Source organism: Lethenteron reissneri, chromosome 20 (assembly GCF_015708825.2).
Source record: "Lethenteron reissneri isolate LAM-NWPU_2019-01 chromosome 20, ASM1570882v1, whole genome shotgun sequence".
Taxonomy (NCBI): Eukaryota; Metazoa; Chordata; class Hyperoartia; order Petromyzontiformes; family Petromyzontidae; genus Lethenteron; species Lethenteron reissneri.
Window position 1 is genome coordinate 4,751,830 of NC_083798.1, and position 24,894 is coordinate 4,776,723.

At 41.4% G+C, this 24,894-nt stretch overlaps 1 protein-coding gene across 1 annotated transcript; it reads left to right on the plus strand.

The window, feature by feature from the left end:
• Positions 1–14,348: 14,348 nt before the first annotated feature.
• On the plus strand, positions 14,349–24,779 carry LOC133344617 (von Willebrand factor D and EGF domain-containing protein-like). The gene is made up of 5 exons (XM_061554636.1): positions 14,349–14,732; positions 16,697–16,792; positions 17,681–17,785; positions 19,807–19,902; positions 22,568–24,779. The coding sequence occupies exons 1-5, from the start codon at positions 14,420–14,422 to the stop codon at positions 22,675–22,677; spliced, it is 720 nt and encodes a 239-aa protein (XP_061410620.1). The 5' UTR covers positions 14,349–14,419; the 3' UTR covers positions 22,678–24,779.
• Positions 24,780–24,894: the final 115 nt, after the last annotated feature.

Genomic DNA, 24,894 nt, shown 5'->3' on the forward strand with positions numbered 1-24,894 from the left:
TATTTGGCAGGTATGGGCCATGACGCCGGCACACAGTGCCCTACTCTTGAGAATAACGTCACTGAACCTTTCACGTCCACTGTAATGCCGAAGGTGCGATTTCTTTTTTACAATACACACCACAGTATTAATTGGGGCGGCCGCTGGATTTGACCCATGAACTTCTACAACAAACGGCGAATGCGCTGCCGCTGCTCCGTGTCGCCACCGTATACATCAGTGTGTATGAACGTATGTATGGTGAACTTCTTTCGCACCGTACGTAGCCAAACGTGCTAATCGGAGGTACGTAAAGAAGATCAGGTGCATAAGAAACAGATGTTGATAGCCTACTCCTGAAATAATTAACCAACAACCCTAGTTTATCGCACCCTTGGAGCTGGTTCCATTCGACTATATTCTCTAAATGTGTGTTCCCTTTGGACATATACTAGAGGCTATAGGCTTTCAGTGAAAATTACTAACATTTTAATTATCAACTGCATATACATCAGTTGGTAAGGGTTGAGTACTTTAAAACCGATGAAATGATGAATACCAGGTGTTGTGCCACATTTGCGATGACTGAATTTTCCGATGCCCTATTAGCAATGACCGGTGAGCACTTTAAAATGAGCCGATATATAATACTCCGTGTGATGGAGGTCTTGGCGACCATCAGACTATGTACTTTTAAATGCATAATCTTTATATTGTAAAAGAGGGTGGGAACTAATAGTGTACATGGCGAAGCGAGATAATATATAAATATCGCAGCTTACATGAGCTCAATTGCACACACAAACTCGTGAGCAAATGCATTGAGGCATTCTTATACATAAACCAGGCCCTTGGCATTGATTAAGTCATGCGTGACAGCGCACAGAGACCCATTGGCACTGGAGAGAATGAATCCGGATTTTATAGTCGTACAGTATTACAAAAAAAAAGTTTTGCAGAAAAGTATCCTTTACAATGAGTATTAACGACTGCCATTCTGGTAATCTGCCGCAGCTGTGTAGCCGGCTTAGCCCCTGGCTCTAAACATACGGTACACATGCGCCGATTTTAAACACAAAACTCTCGCAAGCATTAAGTGTAAATCCAAATCGTTCCATTACTTTTTTTAGCGATAACTATAAAATGGCGATACGCAGCGTGACCATGCGTGCACTGCCCTCGTTGAGCTGAGAAACTGACAAGAGTGGCATATTTCATCGTAAAGGGATAACGAGACCCAAAGCGAGTAAATGTGATGTTTGCGTACGTATGTGTGGGGGTCTACGCCCGCCCCCTCCACTCCCTCCTCCCCCCTAGTCGGCCGCCTCTTGCCGGGCCCCCGCCGATCGGGTGATGGGCCACTCAGGGCCCACTCTGAGGGGGGACACGGCTCCCTGGCTGCCTCGCCACCACCCAGGGTTACCCGCACACTCCCGCGTGCACACCGCCTCAATAGCGAACGCGGTGGCGTGAACGCGCGCTGCCCCTGCAGGCGCTTGTTTCAACATCAAAAACAGCCATTCGCCACCACGACGCTTGTGCCAGGCCATGTGCACCTTGAAGCCACGTGAAGTGTCGAACGCCCGCTGGCAGGAGGTCACGGGGCAGACGCAGCAGGTGCCACGGGTCGACTGACCGAGATGACCGAGATGAGTGGCTGATGCACCACCTGTGCCCCCTACTGTGCCAACTTGCTGTGCTTTAGCCACCCGGCGCTCCGCTCGTTGTTGTGAGCGTCGCTCCTCCGCCCTCCGTTGTTGTTGGAGGGCGAATGTCTCCACCTGCCCAGTAGCAGCGTCCTTCACGAGCCTCCTCCACAGAGGCCGATCTTGACACCGCTTGGTACCAGTCATCGCTGGTTTCGCTCACACACACACACACGTGTAAACACGGCCCGAATAAATTTCGATTTAAAGCTTTCGTGACTGCAGGGATTCATCTTCTTGGTTCTTTCGGTAAAGTCACGTAGAAGGGAAGTAATAAAATAATAAAAATAAAACATAATATTTATTACTTCATTATTACTTCATTACTTTATTACTTCCCTTCTACGTGACTTTACCGAAAGAACCAAGAAGACGGCCCGAATACTCGCACGGCACGGCTGCATGGATGCGTGAGCGTCCGCGGCCGTGTATGTTTGTAATACACGGGCGCCCGACACGCACAAACACTCAAATAACCAACACCACGCCGATATTCTACCCACACACACACACAAATCACACAGCACGGATACTCTGTACTAAAGGTCGACTCGTAGCGGATGAACAGCTGGAGGAGTAATTTTGCTGTGACGGTTCCACCTGAAGACGGAAGCTTGTGTTGCCTCCGAAACGTCGTGATTTAATTTCTTTGTTTTCTTTTAACCTGGCATTTTTTTACCCTTAATTTTTGAATTCCGGTGATCTCAACGGTCGCAGCTAATTGTGCGCTTACCTGTGATTTCAAACCGATGCCCAGTCCCTTACCTGGAGCGTGACTTTCCGTTACTCCTCGACCAGCATTCTTCACCTCGCGTCTCAATGTCAACCTTTCAATTTTGAAACCCTGACAGATGTTGCAATGCTCAGACCCACCCATGTATGATATATTTGAGGCTTTCGCGGAAAACAAACCGTGTGCAACTTTCACGCAGAGATTGAATGTTTGTACTATTTGTCCCTCGTGTTGAAGTATGCAATGGATGGAGTTCTCTTCCATTTTTTTGCGGGGGGGGGGGGGATGTGCCCTATTGTTTTGAAATACTGCAATGTAGCCTTTGTTTTTATTATTACACGCTTTTATTTAACTCACTCTGTCTGTTGTTGTTGTTGTCGTATCCTCAAATATTCTGACTCAATTTTAACCCACTTGGCCACTTCCCAATGTGGTATCGAATGCCAACTTGGTATACTTATGTCATACTGATGTGAATACTATATTCTATAAAAAAAAATTAACATTATTTTTTATATGTTATGTTTCGGCTTGGGTCTAATTGTCCACACTCAACTCACGTTGGCTGTACATCACCACGGCCCCCTACGTTATGGCAAGCCTCGGGGCCACTCCCTGGATTCGTGCAGTTCTGCCATTACGAATACGGTACATTTTATTAAAGCGTGTTTTTTAAAAGTATTTTTAAATATGACTTATTTTCACCCGATCCCATGTTTAATTAACCTTGCCAAAGGCTCTACAATAGGGTTTCCTTCAGTATATCTATATATTGAAGTATGCGCTACGCACACATGGAAACACTCTTCGCTGTGACTAACACCTGGATATTTTCCAGCGCGGTCATGCAGAAGTGCTCATATTTCCCCGGCAACTCACTCGGCAGAGATCAATTGGGTGTTTAAGAAAAAAATTACAATAAGTTTTGTAACAAGTATTCGACCAAAAATATGTTGATTTTTAAGTAAATACCGTCAAGCAATGTATCAGAAGGTACATATTTGCATTTTCTACAGTTGTGAAAAAAAGCAAAGTATAGTCGTTACAAACTACAGATTGTCTCAAACAATATTTAAACTCTGTAATTTAAATAATTAAACTCCTTTATTTTAATCAACAATATTTAAACTCCCTTATTCTCTGGATTATAATATTCTCCAAACGTGTGCCGGGTGTCAATCAGGTTGCACAAATCTGGTCAGAAACCTACCAGATTACAAAACGCACTTCAACAAATATATACGGGATGGAAAAGTGTGTCTTAAATTCAAAATTTGCTTAAAACATATTTGATCGAGTTGTCTTTTTGGTTGCATAAAATACAATTTCACGTGATGATAAATAAGCGTGGACACATCGATGTTTGTATTTGATGGAAAAGAGGCTTCACAGTAAGGAAATCAATGTCCAAGACAATTCACTCGTATAAGCAGCAATGCTTCGTTTTATGTAGGATGTGCAAATCTCCAAAGTGCACTGCACTTAATGCCTGCTCAGAATTAATCGGTTTTAAAGCGTTGTCTTTATTTATGTTTTCACTTCGTATCTCCACATCTTGTTTTCACATCAATACGGCCGATATAATAATGCTGCATTGTTTCGTGCATGTCAGTTGTTAGATCTCGGAACACGTGTTCAGTCACTCTCTGCTATAAAACATTAATGCCCTATGTCTTCCAAACTCTGTGCCTTGCGAGCAGCAGCAATCTGTTCCTATGAGAACCAATCAAGAGGAGTGTTTTTCTTCTTCTTCCAGCCAACATATAGGCGAATTGATAAGTAGAATTCCCTTACCAATAGACTTGTTTAAATTCAAAATTACGTATATTTTTTACATGGCATTTCTACAACATGTTACTTCGCGTTGACATCACAGAAAAATGCGAGTTATGTTATTCATCCAACAAATACCCAGAGCCAAACATCTCTGATGCAGTACCCTCCTTAAAAAAAGTATTGAGACTTCTTCTTCTTGGTTCTCTCGGTAAAGTCACGTAGAAGGGAAGTAATAATATAATAAAATTAAAACATAATAAAATATACGTCATTGAGACTCTTTGTGACTTTTATAGATAAAGAAATGACACAATATGACCTTATTTTGCTGATGCAGTAGTTCCTTCTTTATGTTAACATTGTTACTTAGAGACAGTATTTGCTCATTGCAAGTATTGTGCAATAGAGTAGTTTGCTCCGACAATGTGTGTTTTTGATAGTGTACTGAGAAGTGCTATTTCTGCGGCACATTTGTAAAGCGATGCAATGTTTTACCTTTGTAGGGGGTAAAGATGTCGGTCCTTAAATAGACGTGTACAAATTCTAAAAACAATTGCTTATACCAACTTTCCATTGTGACATAATCAGCAAGGGGGAAAACCACAGCTTAACGAAGCAGGTCAATAGGCTACAGCAACACACATTTCCAACAGATGGCATTGATTTAAGATGTCTTGTTGATATGTTTGGAATTTCCTGGAAACGATATAATGATAATCACAGTCGACTAAAAATGTAATGGAAAAGAACCTGAATACACAAATTTGGATTTTAATACTTTTCCTACAAATCCTATTGAATGGTTGACCTTGAACGTGCAATTGCGAGGCCGATTAATTACACATTGTTTTAACTTCTGGACCGATAAGCGTAGTCGTTTCTGAGTGTTTGATTCGCATATATAAACACCCTCCCGATGTGTACCATCACAGTGCATTAAAGTATTTATTAAGCTTTTCTCCACCTTGGCTTTATCTGCGGTGGCTTTGGCGTTGCAAAACCTGGCAATTTAAAAACCACACGAGCTTACTTGCGTGCAATTGGGGGCCTGTGCTTATATGAAATGTCATAATCCTCGATGCTCACCAAGAGTTTTAAATAAAGGATTTTTTTATGACAAATGCATTTTTTTTTCTAAATCTAAGCAAAAGCACACAGCAGTCTGCAAGATGGGTTTTATTTGAAGAGGAATTGCATCTCAAGTACAGCAAGCATCATTGGTGATGATATTGTATTGCGAAAAACTAGAAATTTTAATGGAAAAAATAACAAAACATTTCGCAATATATTATTTATGTTAGAGAAGAAACAGACCATTTGTTATACCAGCAGGATAAGATGAAATAACCAATCGTATCTCGACCTGACAAGGCCATGCCTTGCATATCCTCAAGGTTACTGTGCTCTGTTTTTTATATTTCACACTGACTACAGCTTGTTAATTAATACAAATCCTGAAAATGCCTGTTTCAATAATAATATTATCTATCGTAATACAAATTCCACTTTTGATACATCTTCAATATATTATGAGTCCATTCACGGCCACATACAACATTTAACACAACAATTACATTTACATGTTGTTTTCCCTTTGGTAGGCTATCATAATTAAGCATTATCAAATTGGACTTCCATTTGCCTTAAATTATATATGGGTATGCACTTGTTCCCATTATATCTTTATTCCTAAAGGCGATACCTATTGTTGAATAATAGGCTTTACATCACAATTTTGCTATTACATAGTCCTAGGCAGCATGTGGGTTATATTTATACGTTATAATACTTGGGATATTTGAAGATATGTATAAGGTTGGAAAACATTACTGGCAAACTTTAATATTAATTTTAATTCTCATATATTAACATGCATCTTTTTTGTAGCAATACCAGTGTTAAGAAGCTGACACAACCTAAGTATAACCACGTATGCCTCTGATGACAGGTCGCAATGATGATTGATTGGTGCGAACACAATCCATGCAGAATAAGCTCTTGCTTGCAATGGGTGTTCCTCGGGGTGGTGTTGGATATCACCACTGCTGAGTGTATTGAACAGACTGAAACGGAGAACAGAAAAAAAAACATTGGCAGAGACCATTAAGATACTTTAAATAAAACATAAATAATAGATTAGATTGGGCCGAGGCCGCGTTTAACACGCAGGTGTGTTGGCTCATGCGTTGTTTGTATAACTAACGCTCTGAGCTTAGGGCTTTGCGCCAAACCAAGGTCGCCTTACACTATTGCTGTAATGCATCGTACAAGACAAAATGTTGCAACTCAACAATTGCCACAGGATACAATACCAAACACGGGATACCTACCGGCTAGGGTGCCCATCTGTGGATCCAGGATGTAATAATAACGCCCGTGATCACGATGCAACGAATAATTATCGACGCAAAGTGTATCAAGGGAATAGAATGTTCATGCGCGGCCCTGCGCTTGCTTGCTCATGCCACTTCTTGCGGAATGCCCTCCTGCACCTCCTGTTAGCACAGTTGACTACGTGCGGTGCGAAAGAAGTTCAACGTACATACATACTAGAGCTCTCGAGAAACCCTTCCCTGTTACAAATAGAGTGTGGGCTGTTTTAGATATATATTAAACATGTTTCTGTGAAGAACATCAGTCTTTAGATTTAAAGCATAATGTATATGCACCAGACAAGAGAAAAACTGGCAGTCTCGGTTTAACCAGGGCAGAGATGTGAGCACACAGACAGACCGCGAAGGGGGATGGGACATTCCACGCATCGGAGCGCAACAAAGCGAACACGAGATGAGCGCACGGTGGACCCAGCACGCACATTGTAGCGATTGGGAAGCTTGGCCGAGTACGTGGCCGTGCGAGAAGGTGGGGCCGGTGCTCTCTGGCTGCGTTCCATCATCTCCCGGCGTCTCTCTTCCTCAAGCCTCCACATCATCCTCTCGACGGCCAACTTGGCTGGGGACACAACACAACATGCATAATGATCTACGGCGCTTTGCCTATCCGCTGTTGGACGAAGGCCTCCTCGTGCCATGAGAGTCGTATTGTTTTACCGTAGTTCATCACGCTGGTTCGTGGGGGCTGGTGAAATGGTGAGGCTCGGTACTGGCTCAGATCATCACTACGCCACTTATACATATTCACGGCCGGGAATCGAACTCAGGTCGCTGTGCCAGCACTCCATCGCACGGGGCTCCTTCGACAAATCATCGCGCTGCGTCATGGCGGGCACACCGAGTGCTTGTGTTGAATGCACGTGGGGTGCAGATAAATATCCTCTGCTTAAAATTCGGGGCAAGTGTTTCTGGCGCCCCGCTGTTCTGACGGAAACTTTCTTACCGCAGTCATTCTGGAAGGCTGACACCGTTAGGGTGAGAAAAAAAAACACATTTCAGTGGAAGTACAACGTATCCTATACCTTAGTATAGGATACGTTGTACTTCCATGACACGCGAGAGAGCAGTGTATTGGTTACACTAAATAAATCAGACAAATCACCTGAAATGCTTCGGTTTAGAAACAATTACAATTTCAAGTAGACTTCCTGAAAATACATGTAGACTGCCAGAAAAATGTATGCACACTGCTTGGAAATGTAGGCAGCAGCCATTCAGATTGCTTGAAAATAAAAATAAAGGCTGTCTAACATTTTAGATTTGTCCTAAATTGTTGGGTCTATAGTGGAGCGTACTTGCGTTTGATTACCAGCCATGGACAATATCAGTGGTGCACGATACCTGAACCAATCCTGAGCACCGCTCCTTGACCAACCCGCAATGACCAGCGTGGTGAAGTTTCGTCAAACAACAGACACAACCGACAGGGCTTTGGGGAGCCTTCACGTGGCAGTAGGATTGACAAAAGTCCACGAGAATGTATGCTGACGAGGTGTAATAATGCATTTGATTTGCTACAGGTTGAGTGTAACACACGGGTGTGTTGGCTAGTGGACCCGATAGTAAGCAAAAATATATCATCACATTTACATACATGGATAACTAATTGTATATATGTCAGTATTTAACAGCCTGGATTATCACAGAAATGCTTCCGAAACAAACATACTATATTAGAAAAAAGTTTTGCTGGCTGGCAGAACGTAATGTCCGGAGGATAGGGGTACAGACGAACAGATGGCTGCTGGTGAGATACGAGCAATTAATACTGATGTCATAAGTAATGGGGCTACATCGTCAGAATGTAATTATATAGTTAGATTAGTCACTCACCCACCTGCATTAACGCATTCTAAGTCTATGGAAAACCCACCTTGTGTTTCTGTGTAGCTTGGAGAGGCTCGCTGTGGGGAGCTGCCCTGCGCGTGTGACGCCGCCTGCTCGTGGCAACAGATCCCCAATCACAGTAAATTGCTGCTGGCCTTAGAATCAGCTCACAATGTACAAATTGCTTGCACACACAAAATGCAATGGAACAGCGCCCGGTCATAATCCATTCATAATGGCGTAACGGTGATAGGTCGACGCGTTATAACGAAACCTACCTGAAGGTGATACGCTTGAGCGTACTTTCGGTCGGCAACGGATTGCCTTCTGCGCGCTTCCCAGTGCATCTCGGACATCTTGTTGCTGAAAAAAAATGTATAAAGATTCGCTTAAATTTCAAACGGCACTTAAAGCCTTGAAACTATTGATTTCACGTTAGCCCGTAAAATTGTACCGTTACAGCAATGTAAGCCACTCTCTGTCTGAAGGGCCCGCTTGCGCGGAATCGCACTATATAGCTGTCAGTATGTTTTCCTGCATGTCACTCAGTGAATTGGACCACGGTGGTGGTGGTAACCCATCCCCACTTACCTGATTTTCAATTATACATGGGCGTCTCTCTATTTCTTGCACACACGACCCACAAAGCCCGGCCACGAGTAAGCGGAGGCTGCTGGCCAGCCAGCCAGCCAGCCAAACGCTGGCAGCGTCAACACAGAAGTTGTATCCTGGCAACGTTGGGGGCTGGGTATTGTCGAAGGTGCTGAAGTGGATGTACTTGTATGGCATGAATGGTCACTTGAGCATATCCTTCTGTGACGCAGCAAGCACTTTGTGTTATCTTTGTCTTGGTTTGTCGCCGGGCAAACCGAGGATGCATCGTCATCCAGTACAAGCTGAACTTGTGAGCGCCTACATGTTAAACTGAACGTGTGAATACAATTTAATGAATACTAGAATACGACGTTTCGATTGCAACACAAGCAATGGTTATCGGGTAGAAAACAAACCTAGTGAACTTAGAAATACAATGCAATACGACACAGAGGGTTGGCTAACACAACGGTCAGCACCCTACCTGGTTGATTACGTTCTTCCAAAGATTGATACATTTGAGAGAGAGACAAAACACAGACACGGAAACACACAGACAGACACACAAGCAGTGAGAGACAACACAGAGACACACAGAGAGAGACACACAACATAGACACACAACTCTGTGTGACTGTTGTGTTAGCCGACTCTCTGTGTTGTATTGCATTGTATTTCTAAGTTCACTAGGTTTGTTTTCTACCTGATGACCATTGCTTGTGTTGCAATCGAAACGTCGTATTTTATTATTTAATTTATTTTCTATTCTACATGACTTTACGGAAAGAACCGAAGAGTAATTCCTGCAGTCACGAAAGCTTCAAATCAAGTTTGAACGTGTGAAGTGGAGCTTTAGTGCATTTCCAGTGTTAACTTGACTACCAACGCTTGATTCTGTGGCACGCTAGTGAAATTGTAAACATCTATATACAGTGGTTCTACATATGAGGTATAATGTTAACCTTACCGTGAACATATAAAACCCCATTTCAAATAAGTCTCGTGGCCTTTATGAATGACATGTTGTGTACATATTTGAAACGGTTATTTCCATCATACCCTTGGGTTTTTTTTACCTGACAGTATGGACAGAAAGCTAAGTATTACACTTACCTTAAAACATGGTTTGCATAGACATACATTGCCATGTTCCTTACTATTTGAATACTCTACACTGCCCAGCATGCTGTAATTCATGACTGCTTGTGTTTACTGCTTCTGCTTATGTGGCTCCCTCCGACACATCCCTCAGTGACACTTCATCGTCATCATCAACAACATCGGCATATTTGCTGGATGAGAGCCTCCCCAACCCATCGCCATTGTGACTCAAGCTCCCGTCTGTCTCTGAACCAGGAGCAATTTCGTCACTTTTTGTGCTCACTGCTGGGTGACCGGATCCACCGCCGATCCGGACAACTCCTTCATTTTTAACACGTAGGCTTTCGCGACCAATGTTATTCATAATCAACGTTTTTGGGTTCAGATCGCGTTATTTATAAATGTGTCGTAACCCTCCACCACCCGACACGGCCAATCAGTAAAAATGTGTCACGTTGACAAAGACAAATAGTTCACTGCTTTAGCCCACCGGTGTGTTGAAGCCACAACATTTACAATTTGAGAACGACGTTTCGCTGGTAATTGCATCCAGCATCATCGGGCAATTCGCCAGAATAACGCGATCTGAACCCTAAAACGTTAATTATGAACTCCTTCATTGCTGGAACGCGGTGGGATGAGGGGTCCCTCTCACCCACGTCTACTGTTTCTCAACCGAGCCAGTCTGCACCCGTGTTCTCCACAGCGGCAGTCAATATGACGTGCAATGAGTCTGACCAGCTTACCTCTCGGCTCAGGCCACGGGAAGGAAGAATTTCCTCATCAGCTAATTGTGTGGCGCAAAACAAAAAAGCCTGACGTTTTCTATTTTTTTGCGTGGTCACTGCTGTCACAATGGTCACAGCACACCTGCACCTTGCTTCCCGATTCCTTCATCCTTGCAGCCTTAGTGGGCGAGAGTCTGAGGACCAAAAAGCTGTCGCCAATTAATGGACAATTTTGGTTTCCAGGGGAGACCTATCGACACTTTAGCTGCAGGGGGCCGTCACTGAGACGACGGCGGGCACTGCCCTCGTGCGCAATTACTCAAATTGTTGGCTCTCGCCTGCCTGTCCCTCAGCAGCTACTCTCCACAAGGAATTCACGCGTTGCATCGTGCCATGGGCCAAGGCAGGGGGAAACAAATGGACGAAAATAATAAGAGCGCACCGCACTTCCGTGAGCATGTCTGCACGTGCAGACTCTTGGTGTTTTTGAAAGGGAGGAGGGGGGGTGCCATCCGGGAAACCACCTCTCTGACTCAGGCGCCGCCTCATTAAGGCACTCCACCAGCGAGAAGGTGACACATTTTCTGGATATACATATAGAAATAATAATAATTTGAAACGGCGTTCAAATGATGCGGCCCTAGTGACGAGCCATGCCGATATGTGATATACTGGGCTTTGTAAAATGTGAAGTGGCCATGTGAACAGAGGTAACGCAAAGGTCGAGTGAGTATGGGCTTTGTAGAGCGAACATTTTTACTGTTTTCAGTTTTCTGGCTTCTGGGGAGTTTTACACAATTCTTAAGCATAAGGAAGGTGCCATTGGAAGTCTATGCAATACGTATTTGAGAATAAGTTAAATCCAAAATTTTCTGTTAAAAAAATCCATGAACCAAATGTGCCATGAAATTAACTATTTGACATTTGCACAGAGAGCATGTCACACTCGTACTACCACTCGATTTATTTTCGAGCAGTAGTACAAGTGTGATCATGCCCATTGTAGATGTAATGGTATACCTCCAAAGCATGTGCTCTTAAATGCACATACATAGAAGGGCATTGTGTTGGATTGAAAGAGAAAAATTACGGTTTACATATATATCACATGTTTTATAGATTTTCCTGGGCATGGAATCAAGGGGGTATTTGACTGGACCTATGTGGTAACTTGACGAGATGAATTAATCTATAGTGGTATTTGAGATGATGTAATACGCCATTTATACCCAGGCTGATCTATTTTGGCACTCCATTTAGTGAGGACTGCCCAAACCTTTGAACTGTGAATGCATGCTAAATAAGTCACGTCCCATGCTTTTGTTTATTTACTGGAAAACATTTAAAACTATTCCAAGAACTGTCTGGTTCTAGAATACCTATAGTTTGTGTAGACAGCCAAACACAGATTTATATATATGTGTGTCTGTTCAAATCAGGCATCTCCAACAAGGTGAATTGTGCCTGTGTATCCTATTTTCAATGCACGTAGTTTTGGTGGATACATCCCATTCAGGAGGAAAATAGCCCATAAGGTCTCTCTCTCTCTTACAGTATTATGTGTTTGGCTGTTTCTTTGTAATTCACTGAACATGGAGCTCACATGTGCAGCTGTTTTGCAATTACATTCTGGGGAATTAGATAAAAGGGTGATTGAGAGGTATTGAAGTATAAAGACCGCATTGCGTGTGTAGGGCAGAGAGACCGAGAAGTACAGAAAGAGGAGAAAAATCTTACAACAACTGGGTGAGATTTGTTTTATGTGCAGTAAGGTTTTATGCATTTTAGCAATCAAGGCCGTAATTATAATATATATTGGGGGGGACACATCCCCCCTAATATTCAAATATGCTCAAAATGTCCCCCCCAATATATTGCTATAAAATAGATTTCTGTTTATATGATTGTGGCTATGGTTGTACTTTATTAATCCCTAATCTCTGCCATTACATACAATGAAACAAGGAAATGTAAAAAAGAAAAAACAGAGCAATGTAATACAATACACTATTAGACATTATTGTAAAAAAAGTCCATCCTATGTGTTAGTGAATTTTTTAATTTTTTTAGGCAGGAAATGGCACGAAGTTCGTTTTCAAATTTAGATTTTTTTTTCTGGGGCGGGACCTTCAGGCCCCCTGGAAGATTTGGTCCCCCCCAATGTTGACTCCATGGCTACGGCCTTGTTAGCAATGCAAAAGTAGGTGTACCATTGGGTTATGGCAATGCATATTTTGGAATTATGCCTAAATGTAAACTTTTAATTCTATTCCAGCCCTCTGAGAAGCGCTGGCTCACTTTATTGTTTTCATTTAAAGTGCATATTTATTTTGTGTTAAATGTTACGTTGGTAATTTTAGCATCATTACCGTCCAGAAAAGCATTCAAAACTCAAATCTTGACTTCAAGCTTTCGTGACTGCAGGAATTCATATTCAATAGGTCTTTCGGTAAAGTCACGTAGATAGGTTCTAAGAAAATAACAAAAAAATAAGAAAAAACTACGACGTTTCGATCACAACACAAGCGATCGTCATCAGGAGGATAAACGATGAATGATGATCGCTTGTGTTGTGATCGAAACGTCATATTTTTTTCTTATTTTTAGTTATTTTATTTGAACCTATCTACGTGACTTTACCGAAGGACCCGAAGAATATTCAAAACTTAGTTATTTTGTTCAATTGGCCAAAATGTGCTTGTTTTGTTTCTTCTGTGGTCCAGTGGTTAACGATCCCAGCTGCATGAGCTTTATTCACAGCCGCGGTTATTATCGGTGGCGAATGATATCAGAACCAGTTATGGCTCCCTTTGCTTCACCAACTATCATCAGTTCGATAAATCGACGAATTGGATAACCCGATACGAGTTGTTATTGAAAAATAATAATAAGCCTCAACTATTTGTGCCACTGGATTGGAGGTGATTGACGGTGATTTGTGATGTAATCAGCATCAACAGTGTCACACTGGGTGTGGCTCATAGGTGGTTTCCTGCCTTTGGGAGATACAATGTCCAGAGCGTCCCCCGTTCATTAAAGGGGACTGAATAATTGGCTAAAAACACAAGCATGCAGAGATATACGCTTGGGATTACAATGAGAGCCATTAAGATAACGACATGGATTAGAGACTGTAAAATAATTTGAGTGGGTTGCGCAAGATGCAGAATCTACTGAGTGGCAGCCAAAGAAGGGAATCCACCTGCGAGTATTTCCACTGCGGAGATGGAGTAATGAAATCGTCTCTTGTGTCGGTGCTGAGTGCGTTGTTGCGTCACGTGACCATGAGAGATGACGATGGCTGCCCGAGTCCATAATCCAGCAGTGGGTTGATCATGGCCGATGGTGATGCTCGTTGATCTTCCATGCCCTAAAATCTAAAACTCGAAATTATTCTGTCAATGGTAAGGGTCTATCAATAAACATCTCCGCCCAATCAGGCAACACCACCCTCGCATGCAACCCCATCCCTATGCATTCTCCTCCCTCTTATGCACCACGTCAGTGGGTCTCTCTTGCAACGCGTTCGCGCAGAGCCACATACAATACAATAAACCCAGCTGCCCGCACGCCGGCATCAGCATGCATTCCTCTTCACTGCCCCACCTTCAGGGCGCTCCTCTGGGCGCCTTCGTCTTCTCTCACCACCGTCATCATCATCATCGTCGTTGTCATAATCTCATCATCACGCTCATCCTCCTCCTGCCCGTGCTCTTGGCGGTGGGGACATCTGCAGCTCGGGAGGGCTCCTCCCAGGCCGTGCGGGGCGTGAGTGTCCCCTTTGTGTTTGATCCCAGGGCAAAGTGCGAGCCACCGTGTCGGCACTACGGGCTGTGCATCCGCAACGACACCTGCTTCTGCGGCAAGGGATACGAGGGCGAGCGCTGCCAGTTCGGTATTTTGACTGTCAGACGAGACGCGCTGACCGAGAGGAGATGACTTTCTGAAACGAGTCGGCCTCCTCTACAGATTGCATGGATCACTCCCGTGAGCTGCATGCGCATTGATGCATGTCTAACTGCTTGGGAAGCTGAACTTATGCAAACTTTACATTAGCCCTAACTAACTCGTCTGGTATACAGGAGGTCGTGGGTTCGATGCCGACCCTGTCTCTCTCCACGTGGTCACGTGGATTTTTACCCGGGTCCTCCGGTTTTTTTTCCCCTCCACATTTATAAACACGCGTTTCGAGTAATTTCGAGTATTTGGCTGCTTTACAGTTCCACGTGATTAGCCACTTTGTTGAGCTATCATTTGTGGCGAGGTCGCCTTACCTGGTAAAAAAAATTGGTAATTTTAGTTTTTACAATTTAACTTTAAATGACCATTTTAAACCATGTCTGGATTAAATTGCGAGAGTATACGAATGAAGACACTCAGCATGCATTGTTGTTATTCGCAATGAGGGGTGCCGCAGTGGTTATCGCGTTGTAAACTCTGCGATATGACTTTGTTTCTCGGCCACAGCTCGAACAGAAGTGGCGAGTGGAATACAATGAAAGTAGTCGTCTGAACATCCCTTCACAAACAGCTCGTTGATCAGTGTGGTTGAAGGATGATCATACAATTCCTACTCCCTACCCCCATGACCAACACGGTGTGCTGAGGTCTTCATCCAGCAGTGGAGTGACTAAGAGCAGGCTGACACGTGTTTGTGTAATTACAATTGACGACTTGAACGTCGATTAAGAAGTCTAAACAGTCAGACCCAGGATGCCTTTAATTTCCTCTTTAATTTCTTCCAACTTTCCTTCAGACATGTAATTAATTATTAACATTACAAAAATAGACAACTAGCGATCAGCAAGCAGCCTTTTTAATTGTATGGATCGATCACGCGTGCCAGTTTCTGTCATTAAAAGAGTCTAATTTAAAGACGTTTGCATTTGTGCGGTCATGAATTAAATTCGGCGCATAACACACAATACACATGTCCCACCTCATATCTGCTCATTTGTGTAAAGCATTAGGCTACAGTCTACGTATGTAATGCCTGTGTGTAGACTGCACGTACAGAATATATATATCGGAATCCTGAATGACTTTTTATTTTTAACCTGATGATACGTTAACTTTTCAAAATCTCGCGTATAAGAATCGCTGTTTTTTTATTTGAATAATGTTGCATGTAATGAGGCCGGGCAACTCCGCTACATTCACTACAATCTAACAGCATAGATTAACACGAACATTTAATCACAATTCATTGAATAGCGAGGCAAGGCAAATCGACACACCCTTGTGGTTATATTTTGCCGATGTGAACGTGTTACTATAACAATAAAGTGCATATCTAGCAAGAGTCCATGCTTGTTTTGTTCCCACACTGTTGCTTCAACTTACGACTTACACCCGAGTTATGACCACTAGTGTTTTTTTATTGCAGTGCCAGTAAACTGCCATACTGTGTGCTTCCCAAAATCTTCTACATGTTCAAGGTGCAGTCAGTGACGTCATGGCGAATTCATTTTAATTTAATAGAATCCTGACCACGTATTTGTCTTGCGATTAAAAATACTATTCAGCAGCAATTCGGCATACAATTTACGGAGTGAAAGTGTAGTTTAGCACACATGTTGGCATATAATACAGAATAGTATAACATGTGCAACATAACACGAAAAAAAACCCTTACTTTTAACGGGTGTCTAATTTTTGTTATACTATTGCTCTATTGCATTGTACATTATTGGCTGTTTTGTCAATGGCTCTTTCTAGGCGACGCTTTGCCTGCTTAAGTCCGGCATGCTGATCTGAATGGATTATTTTAATATCGCTCTTATTGTTATTATGAATTCTTAATTACCTTTATTATTGATATTGTTGTTGTTATTATTGCATGTTGTATTGTGAGTGCAGCACAATGTTATCCCAAGTGCAAGAATGAAGGCGAGTGCCTTCGCCCGGGAAAGTGCCGATGTCAGCCGGGATTTGGTGGACGTTACTGCCACAAAGGTACTCTTCTTTAACTGTTTTTATTTTTTATTTGACCAGGTAAGGCCCACTTAGCTATGTAACTATTTTTCAGAAACGACCATGGCGACAAATGATAGCTCAACGAAGGCAGCTTATCATCACGTGGAAATTTATTGCAGCCAAATACTCGAAACGCACGTTGATTCCAAAATGTGTAGGGAAAAACCGGAGAAACCCGAAGAAAAAAAATCCACGCGACCACATGCAGACTCCAAATATACAGCAGGCGCCAGAGTCGGGATCGTACTCACGCCTCCTTCATACCAGGCGATGGAGTTGACGCTGTGCTACCACGGTGCCATGAACGATGATTTCAGACTACACGGGTCATATTGAGGATCCGTTTAATGCAGAAGCTCTAGAGGGTGCAGCGTGGAGCCTCAAATTTTGAGGTGCTCCCCAAAAACGAATTATAATGGTTAAAGTAAAAAAATTAAGCGCTATAATAAGTCATATTGATGAGTTGGTAATTAAAGTGATAACATCACGATGTGCATTACTACCAGTTATGTGCCGAAATAAAAATCTTTTTTTTTATTAATGTTGACTTTGATTTGGCTTTATAAGTCATACACTGTGTGACATTCTTATTAAAAACCCGAACTCACATAGGCAAGGTGATTAACAAGGGGAGTGTTTGGCATAGGGCATGGATGGTGGTGGTGAAACAGACAAGGCAATGCATTGAATATCCAAAGAGGCTCCCCCTGCCAAAACTATAACAGCCCTGGGTCCCCGCTCAAATGGAATCTGGCCCTGGTCATGCACACTGGTATTTGGGCACATCATTGTAATTTAATGTCAGCTGTGCACATCCACGTTCACGTCTTGCTGACAAGTGTTATCTCTTTTTCCCCTCCTTGTCAGCGGTGTGCGAGGGGGGCTGCCTGAACGGAGGGCAGTGTGTGCCTGTCCACTCGAGTGTGAAGTGCTCCTGCGTGTCCGGATGGGCTGGTCCACGATGCCAAGAAGGTAAAAACCACTGACTCAAGTTGAGTTCCTGCTACGAGCGGTGAAAGTGCAAGTTATGCAATCTGTGCCATCAGGCTGAAATTGTCCCTTTCCACCCTACACTGCGTTTATCAGCAATTATCATAACCCTAAAGTATTTAAGTGCGCACTTTCAAACTTTACAAGGATTCTGTTCAAGTACGTGTGATACATTGTGATATATTGAAGAAAATCAGAAGTTACACCATTTGGGCAATGTCAAGGTCAAAAAATGTCCTTAGTTCCAAAAAAAAGGCAATTCTCAAAAGCCTTAAAATGACACCAGACTCTCCTTTTGACGATAGCCATGGGGAAGTTAAAATGCCTGGAAGGTGGCCAAGTGGCAATGTTCAGGTCAAACTCCGATGACCTTTGTCTGAGAAAAACGGAAGGTCCGATTGGTGTATATTTTGGGTGGTAGCCTTCTTTTTCAAACACAAAGCTGTCCACGAAATGTCATTCAATTCAGGTTTCATCTCATATGCGTTTGATTAATAATTATTGATTTGGTGTGGAATGATCCATAGATGTGTGCTGTGACTGGTCACGTCTGGATACTCGTTCATGTATTAGAATCTAAATGTGAAAAAATACGAATGAAAATGTGATGTAATACTAATCCATGGCTGTCATTGTAACGTAACCAGTTGTTGACTTTCTAGCGACGGATTTTTACTTGTAAATATACATGTAATTAACTTAACAAACTTAAAAATACATTTGCCATTACAATACATCATACACAACCTATACATGAACGTAGCCAACAATGTAAGAACATACAAATATACCAACAGTTTACTGAATCATGTGATCAGATATTTGTGGTCCAATATTGGCTAAAACAATGCATACATCTGCTTATTACAGAAATCTTTATTATAGATGGTAAGGACTCGCAGTAATACATGTCACACCACATATGCATACCGCAACAATAAACACCGATGCAGGACACTGATGATGTGCACTGTTAATTGCTTGGCACTCTTCGAGAAAAGCCACACTATAATTTATTCTCAGCAAGTATGGGAGGCATACAATTATAGGTGGCAAACTTCACATCACAAAGGCAAGGAAAGCTTTTAAATGGCATGTTGTCATTGCAGGTTTTATCCCACGTCCTCTTAATTTTTAGTTTAGTCTAACATTTAAAAAATATCATGCACATGTACATATTTTCCCCAAATTTATTCTGGTGTCTAGATAGGATAAAAACCCTTAATTAAAAAGGCAGAAATGTTATATTTTGTTTTCAGTCACCTGCTCAATGCAATGTGCACGTTTTAAATACAAACACAGCCATAACATTCAAATTCTATTACGTTTAGTATATTTTATCTGAGAAAAGCTCCAGTGAGAAAAAAACAACTAACTCTTGATGAAAGATATCTCTACCATCAAATATATATCATGTTGTAGTAATTCATACTGATAAGGTCGTTTAGCAAACTATTACATCAAACATACATTTCAATCGTTAAAAATTAAATACTGGAAGTGCTAAAATTAAAACATAGTTCAGCCATATCCGTCGGCTTATTCAGTACAACTCTCATATCGTCGATAGTACAGTGCTGTTTTTATTTGACTGCCTTTAAGGATTTTTTGAATTGCTGATTTACGAGTTCACTTTTCAGCACCAATTGAGTTATCAAACACGAAACATGTGCTGTGATTTGCAAAGGCTCCCAATCGTTATTTGCAATTTTTGGTTTAGTGAATTCTCAATGAATGCAGGGCACATTTGTGTCGTGTTGTTTTTCAAATGTGTATGCAAACCACACTTCAGATCAAGTATCACGTCATTATGGAACATCACATGGCCATTAGTTTGCATTTCATTGGAAAAATGGAACTGAATTAAAAACTAAAAAAACAGACATGTGCAAAAGCTAAGTATGAATTCACGACGGCGTTTGAAATAGTAAAGTATACATCCATGCAAGGCCTTGAATGAGGCACATTGTTGTTTACATTTCCACATTTCCTCTCCCGTGCAGCCGTGTGCCCCCAGGGTTGCCTTAACAGAGGGAGCTGTGTTTCTCCGGGCATCTGCAGCTGCCCTACAGGCTGGGAGGGTGGGGCATGTCATATTGGTAAGTTTTCCTGCTTGCCAATAAAACATTAATATATGTACAGGGTGCTTCAAACATTTTTTAACATTCGTGAAAATTTGCAACAATAACACAATAAATGTGCCTCCGGCATGTATTGACAATGAAGGGGTACAAGTGGAGACTCTTTGACTTTTTGAAGCTATTAACATACATTTGTTATCATGTTAGTGTGGTATCCGTTCTTTTTCCATTCAAAACGATAGCACCCTGTATACATCCATGGCTTTTGAAGATCATATTTAGTGGACATCTTTTGACGGAACAATGTTGAAGATCCATTATTAAATATGTACGAATTACGTCATGTTTGTGTTTTGAACTCGAATGTGTAGGGTGTGGTGAGTTGCTGGGTGGAGCCTCTCGATATTGTCCAGGCACACAAAGGGGCTCCCCGTTAACATGTCGCAGCTATACGCAATGCATGGAAGAAAACATCATACAATTATAACCTTTGACAATTCGAATCATAACGAAGGCATTCATAAAATAAATATTGTAGTTTGGCTGTGTAATGGGGACAATGTTTTTGAGACGATCATCATACGTTTAATAATAATAATACTAATAGTTTTCAGCCTTTTGTGAATGGGTTTATAGCGCAATGTTCCAGTGTTTGCACCCCAGGATCGTAATTTTGTCGTGGAATAAATTGTTGCCGTGAAAAATAGTAGGGCAATAATTGTTCCTTTGCACACGTTTCGCTGCAGATTTTGCACATTAGTTTGGTAATATGCTGATAATGTAAACATGTTTTTATTTTAAAAGTTTAGCTAGGACAGTTTTAGTTATAACTTTGCCCTTATTTTGGTTTAATAGATTGAACTGGAAATAGTAGTTTGGTTTAAGAACGCCAAATATCACATTACACACTTCTTAATTCACAAGGAAACATTCTGTGAAGCAAAGGCAATTTTTCATGCTAGCATAATGAAAATCCCCTGTTCTACGTATGGTATTTATCTCACCACAAGCGTTATGCACAATGATATGTGTCGACTATGTTGCTAAAATCTGCAATGAAACATTTATGTACGTGCTCTACTTGGGGTTGGGTCATTGGTGGCAGATGGATCCATTTCAAGTTAAACATTTCTTTCATGCCTTCTCTGGCAATATAAATTTGTTGCATGAAAAAAGCTTCCTTGATTGCAAATTTTAGAGTGAGAGTTGATATTAGGGAAATATGAATGTCTGCTTTCATTTAGGGCTTTCCATCAATCGTAACATAACTCTCTACTTGCCAAAGTGAAGTTGTACATTAACCATATGCCTGCTCAAGGAATGTTTGCACATGGATAAAAAAAAAAAACCTGAAATGGTCGGTGTCTTACATGTGTCAAAAATGTCTGGCGAGATTTTAATCATTTCATTATTACTTAAACTATAATCAGACTACGCGTGTCTTCCTAGCATACAAGAGCCTCCATAAATGAATGCTTTCATATCCAGTGAGAAAAAATGCTATCAAATTCCAATAATATATAGTACTTTAATAACGTTTTCTCCATAGAAATCTACGTTACATAGTCTGCCATTTGACTATATTTTGGTTGTATACGAATAAGCATTGTGTGCATTATGATAAATACACAGCATATGACTTTTAAGATGTGGCCAAAATGTTTGAAATTCTGAAAAGGTCACATCGGACTCAGTTAAAGTGAAGGTTAGATGTATGCATTACTTTTACTAATTAACAAGACTAAGGGATGACAGTAAATATGAGCTCAATTATTTAAAAATTTAAACATGTTAAACAGTTGTGTGTGCGTACATACAATCATGGTGTATATTGCCGAATGTCAGAATTTTTCTTTCGAATTCACACCATTTATATATATATAACCGTCCGGCATGGCGTGGCCTTGTTGCGGCCTTATGCTCCACAGGGAGCGAAGAGTGAGTAAGTAAGTATATATATAAAATAAAAACAATTTACAAAAATACACTTTCAAAGGGGGAGGGAGTTGGATGATAGGGTGACAATCCTTCACAAACGCTTTGTGGGTTAGTGGAACAAAGGACAACGATGAATAGAGATAATATTGACCATCTCAGATGTCCTGAAACGCAGCCATTAGTGCGAATTATGTACAGGTAATATCATAAGAACTTAGTATAGAAGGTTGCAAAGGTGACTGGGCAGCTGTCCATGGTTAAACTGAGTTATAAAGTGTTCTACGTTTATGGCGTCGGCTGCACAGTTAGTGAAATGCAAAAGCCCCATCATAATATTGCTATCTTTTCCCCTAAATGTCACTTAATCCAGCTCTCGGTTTGATAAACACGTTACAGACACTATCTTCCCATATTGTGAATAAAAAGGTCTATTAAAATAGTTTCACAAGTAGTTCTGTGATATTGTCTTCAAGGGTTGTTTCTAAACAAAAAGGGGTTGCTATATTCTTAGCTGCGAGATAAGTGAAGGGATATTGCTTCGTCTCATCACATGACAGACACCAAGGAGACAATTTAAATATCATTGGTAGGTGGAGAAAAAAAAGAATATCCAGCCTCCTTGCGCTGCACGGGCAGCCAAACATACTTGCTAGAGCATCTGCAAATTAAATGACAATTGTAATTAGTTGTCGTTGACATGATGTCCGTTGCCATTAATTCCTCTGCCCCCCCCCCCCCCCCCAAGCTGTGTGCAGGAAACGTTGCCTGCATGGAGGGAAATGTGTGGCGCCAAACATCTGTCGCTGTCGACCACATTTCTCGGGCCTCCAGTGCGCCACAAGAATCAAATTGTGATGCAAGCCTGGACACCCCCCTTCACTCCACGCGTCTGCACTCTATCCAGCGTCCACAGAGTGCCAATTGTAATTTGGAGTGATTCAATCAAATGCGAGTTCCAGGGTGCTCTATTGACTGCAGTCAATAGAGCACCCTGCTAAAGTCACCATAGCAGAAAAGTCAAAGCGATCATTTTGGCCGTGGCAATGTTTTCTGTTGAGTGCAGGTAACTTCGTGGTTTACTTAGAGTGCGGAATTTACATTCAGAATTAATAATTACCTAATTGGAAACATTCCTTAAAAAATAGGTGCATTATTTTAGAGTTGAATCCCTATCCCTCGCTATACTTGGGAAATGGGATGATCTAGAAGTTCACGGGATGAGGATGCAAAGGTTGGACTTGGTGGGTTGGAGGTAGAAGATGCATTTTTTAATACCCTTGAATTTCAAAGTACTTTATGGGTGCAAATTAATTATAGCCTAAAGCATAGTTTCTCAAAATCTATGTTTACAAATAAACGCTTGTGTATTGTGTATTTTTGTAATTTGAATTTTTATGAGAATATCAGTAATTAAAGCTTAATAGCGAGTTATAACTTCATGCATATATGTGCTTGCATTTAACGCTGAAGGCTTGACTATAATATGATACATTGTCAGCCATGGTGGCACAGGCCTGTAAGTCAAGAGTCGGTGATAGGTCATGACGATTTATTAGACTCCAAAACTGGCTGGGCTGCCAGGTGACCAGCAGATGGCAGCACAGAGAATGGTTTTATTAACCTATCTGTGTGATCCTTCCAGTGTTAGCTTTTGCTCTGGCTTTTCAGTTTCCTCACATTAAAAACATTACCTATCGAAGCATTGGGCACACGTCCCAATGATAAAAAAAATTTAATGAAACTTTCCCATATAACTTAACATGCAACTGCACGCATGCATAGGGTATATACCATTATGCCGTGCTGTACAAACATTGGGTGCATTGGGAAAAATACATGTAGGACCAATTAAAACATGAATTTTGAGAAATAGCTGTTGAGGCAGTGAGATACCAAGATTGACAGAAGGCTTACAGCTGCTATAATGCAGACACATGGGGTGAAAATCTGAGATGTAACTCCACTCGTTGAAACACTATTCTTGATGCAAAATAAAGTGTCCTGTTAATGAACGAATGCTTGTGAACTGAGTATTGGCTAAACAAACATGAATCACACATTTCATCGAGACGCATAATGAATGTGCAAGAGAGCGATAGTGCATCACAGATCAACGACACTCTCCTTACCCACAGCATTGGAAAGATAATTTTAGAAATCTCAATTCCAGTGTATAATTGTATAAAGCACACCGATGCCCACCGTTTTAATTAATGTCTTCTCTGCAAGTTGGAATAATCACTCTGTTTGCCCTTGATGGGATTCTTTTGCCTGAAGTCTCATAGCATCATTGCAACAATATAACTATGACACCGCAACTCTGGCTGAGATAAATCCCATCGTCATTAAATGGCTTAATTGTGTTAAAATAAGTCGATATGCAAGTGTTTTAAGCGACAACTTGGCACATTACACGTTGTCACTCGACAACCACTGATGAAACATCGCCAATACAGATTTAGTACTTTGCAACTAATGCCTGACTTAGTTCACGGGGCAAAAGCTAATTCGGATACAGTGCTGTTAAACAATGTGTAGTATACTGTATATTTAAAATATACCATTCGAGTAGGAGCATTTTTATATTATTTGCTGTGTGGGAAAAGGAAATACTTTGTTTTGTTATTAAAGACGTTCAAGTAAAACGAATCTGTTAACTTTCGATTTAATCTGTTAACCTTTATCCACGGCGCCAATGCTCTGTATATACCAGTTTCAAAACAACATACCAAGACATTCCAGATTTGATTAACTGAAATTTATATATATATATTTCTGAAATGATTTCTTGAGCACACCATGCCAGGGCATGCTGCAACCAATTAATCTCACTCCACGAGTTTGGCACCGTGTCTGAGAAATAATATGCACTGTGTTCACTTGTGCTGGATGTGCCAGGAAAAACACGGCTGATGAATAGTCTGTGCCAAAAATAACTTGCTGACTGTTACGTTTTGGAAAGTTAACATTCATGAAATGAAATAATAAAAAAGACACGCTTCTTTTGTTTTTTACAGCCATGCATTAAATATTTGGCGTGATATATTTCACAACTAGCGTTATGCAAAAAGA